The sequence below is a fragment of the Aspergillus nomiae genome (genome assembly GCF_001204775.2).
Source record: "Aspergillus nomiae NRRL 13137 chromosome Unknown contig00931, whole genome shotgun sequence".
In the NCBI taxonomy this organism is placed as follows: domain Eukaryota; kingdom Fungi; phylum Ascomycota; class Eurotiomycetes; order Eurotiales; family Aspergillaceae; genus Aspergillus; species Aspergillus nomiae.
In genome coordinates this window covers 1-1281 of record NW_015378984.1, presented here as the reverse complement: position 1 = coordinate 1281, position 1281 = coordinate 1, and the positions used below count along the sequence as shown (strand labels likewise).

Below are 1281 nucleotides of genomic sequence, written 5' to 3'. Positions count from 1 at the left end.
CTGAGACGCAGGTGGGTGTTGTTGAGGGGTGGGTTGCGGGTGGCACTTCCCTGATGCGGCGGCGGCATCGGCTGCGGCTGAGGGGTGACACTTTGGGCATCATGTACATTTTGAGGTTGAGGAGCAGGACGCTGCTGTGGAGTCTGCTGGCCTGGTTGCGGCGTCTGCTGTTGCACTTGCTGGGCCTGATGTGCTTGTTGAGCTTGCTGGGCCTGTTGGGCCTGTTGAGCTTGTTGAGCTTGTTGAGCTTGCATAGCCAGGAAATGCTGCTGTTGTTGTATATTCTGCGGCTGTCCATGAGGCATCTGCTGCAGTTGCATTTGGGAGATGACCGGACGCATCCCAGGATTCTGCATGGCTGCCAGCTGAGCGGCATTCAATGCCTGCGTACCATTCGGCATTGATACGGGAAGCCCACCATGCTGTTGCTGTTGTTGTTGCTGTTGTTGCTGAAAGAGCATCCGCTGTCTCAAGAGTTGTTGCTGCTGCTGTTGATGCATGAGTTGAGGGTTATTGGCAACTGCAGAGTAAAAACACAAGTCATTAGCCGTCAATCATTATCGTGGCGTTTTGCCGGGCCTTGTTCGGGAAAATCGGGGGTACGAGGGTAAGGCAAAAAAGAAGAGATAAAAACCTACACTGTTGCGCAAAGTGTGGTTGCTGGAACAGGTGCGCCTGCGCTGGATTCAGATGAGAGAGAGCATGAGCTTGTACAGGACCGCCAGGAGCGGTCGTTCCAGCGCCTGGTGGCATCCCACCCATCATTGGTCCGCCCTGAGTGACCTGAGGACCTCCCGGAGCTGATACTCCGGGATGTACTTGCTGTACCATTCCGGCACCGGGATGAGCATTTGGGTGCTGGCCAGGGGCCAATGGGTGACCCGGGGGGATACCGGGATGCTGCGGGATCCCCTGATGGGCAGGAAATGGCTGCGCCATCATCATCGCTGTACAACGAAGTCGCCGATAACGGGACTCCTAGAAATCGATGGACAGGGGAAAGCGAGAGACGGCCAAGGGGGAGGGGAGGCGGGAAAAAGAATGTTCTAGAGAGCAAGCTCGAGATTGAGAAGGGAGAGGTATTAAGATAAAAGGAGGGAATGCAGAAAATAATAATTAAAGATTGTCAAAATATCGACAGTTGGTGAAGGCGAGCGTCGGACTCGAAGCAAAGCGCGCTTGACGTGGAGGCACAACAGGCCGCTTTTAGCGTCGGAGCGGAGGCCAAGACGCAGCTGACGGGTGACTGAGCCTGCGTCTGGTATCGTCCAGAGCCAGACG

General features: G+C 55.5%; 1 protein-coding gene across 1 annotated transcript; it reads right to left on the bottom strand.

The window, feature by feature from the left end:
- On the bottom strand, positions 1 to 1029 carry ANOM_011841 (putative PtaB protein; the record flags this gene model as incomplete). The annotated part of the gene is made up of 2 exons (XM_015557097.1): positions 639 to 1029; positions 1 to 520 (listed from the first exon to the last, which is right to left on the bottom strand). Coding segments are annotated over exons 1-2 (827 nt in total), but the record flags the coding sequence as incomplete, so codon positions are not given.
- Positions 1030 to 1281: the final 252 nt, after the last annotated feature.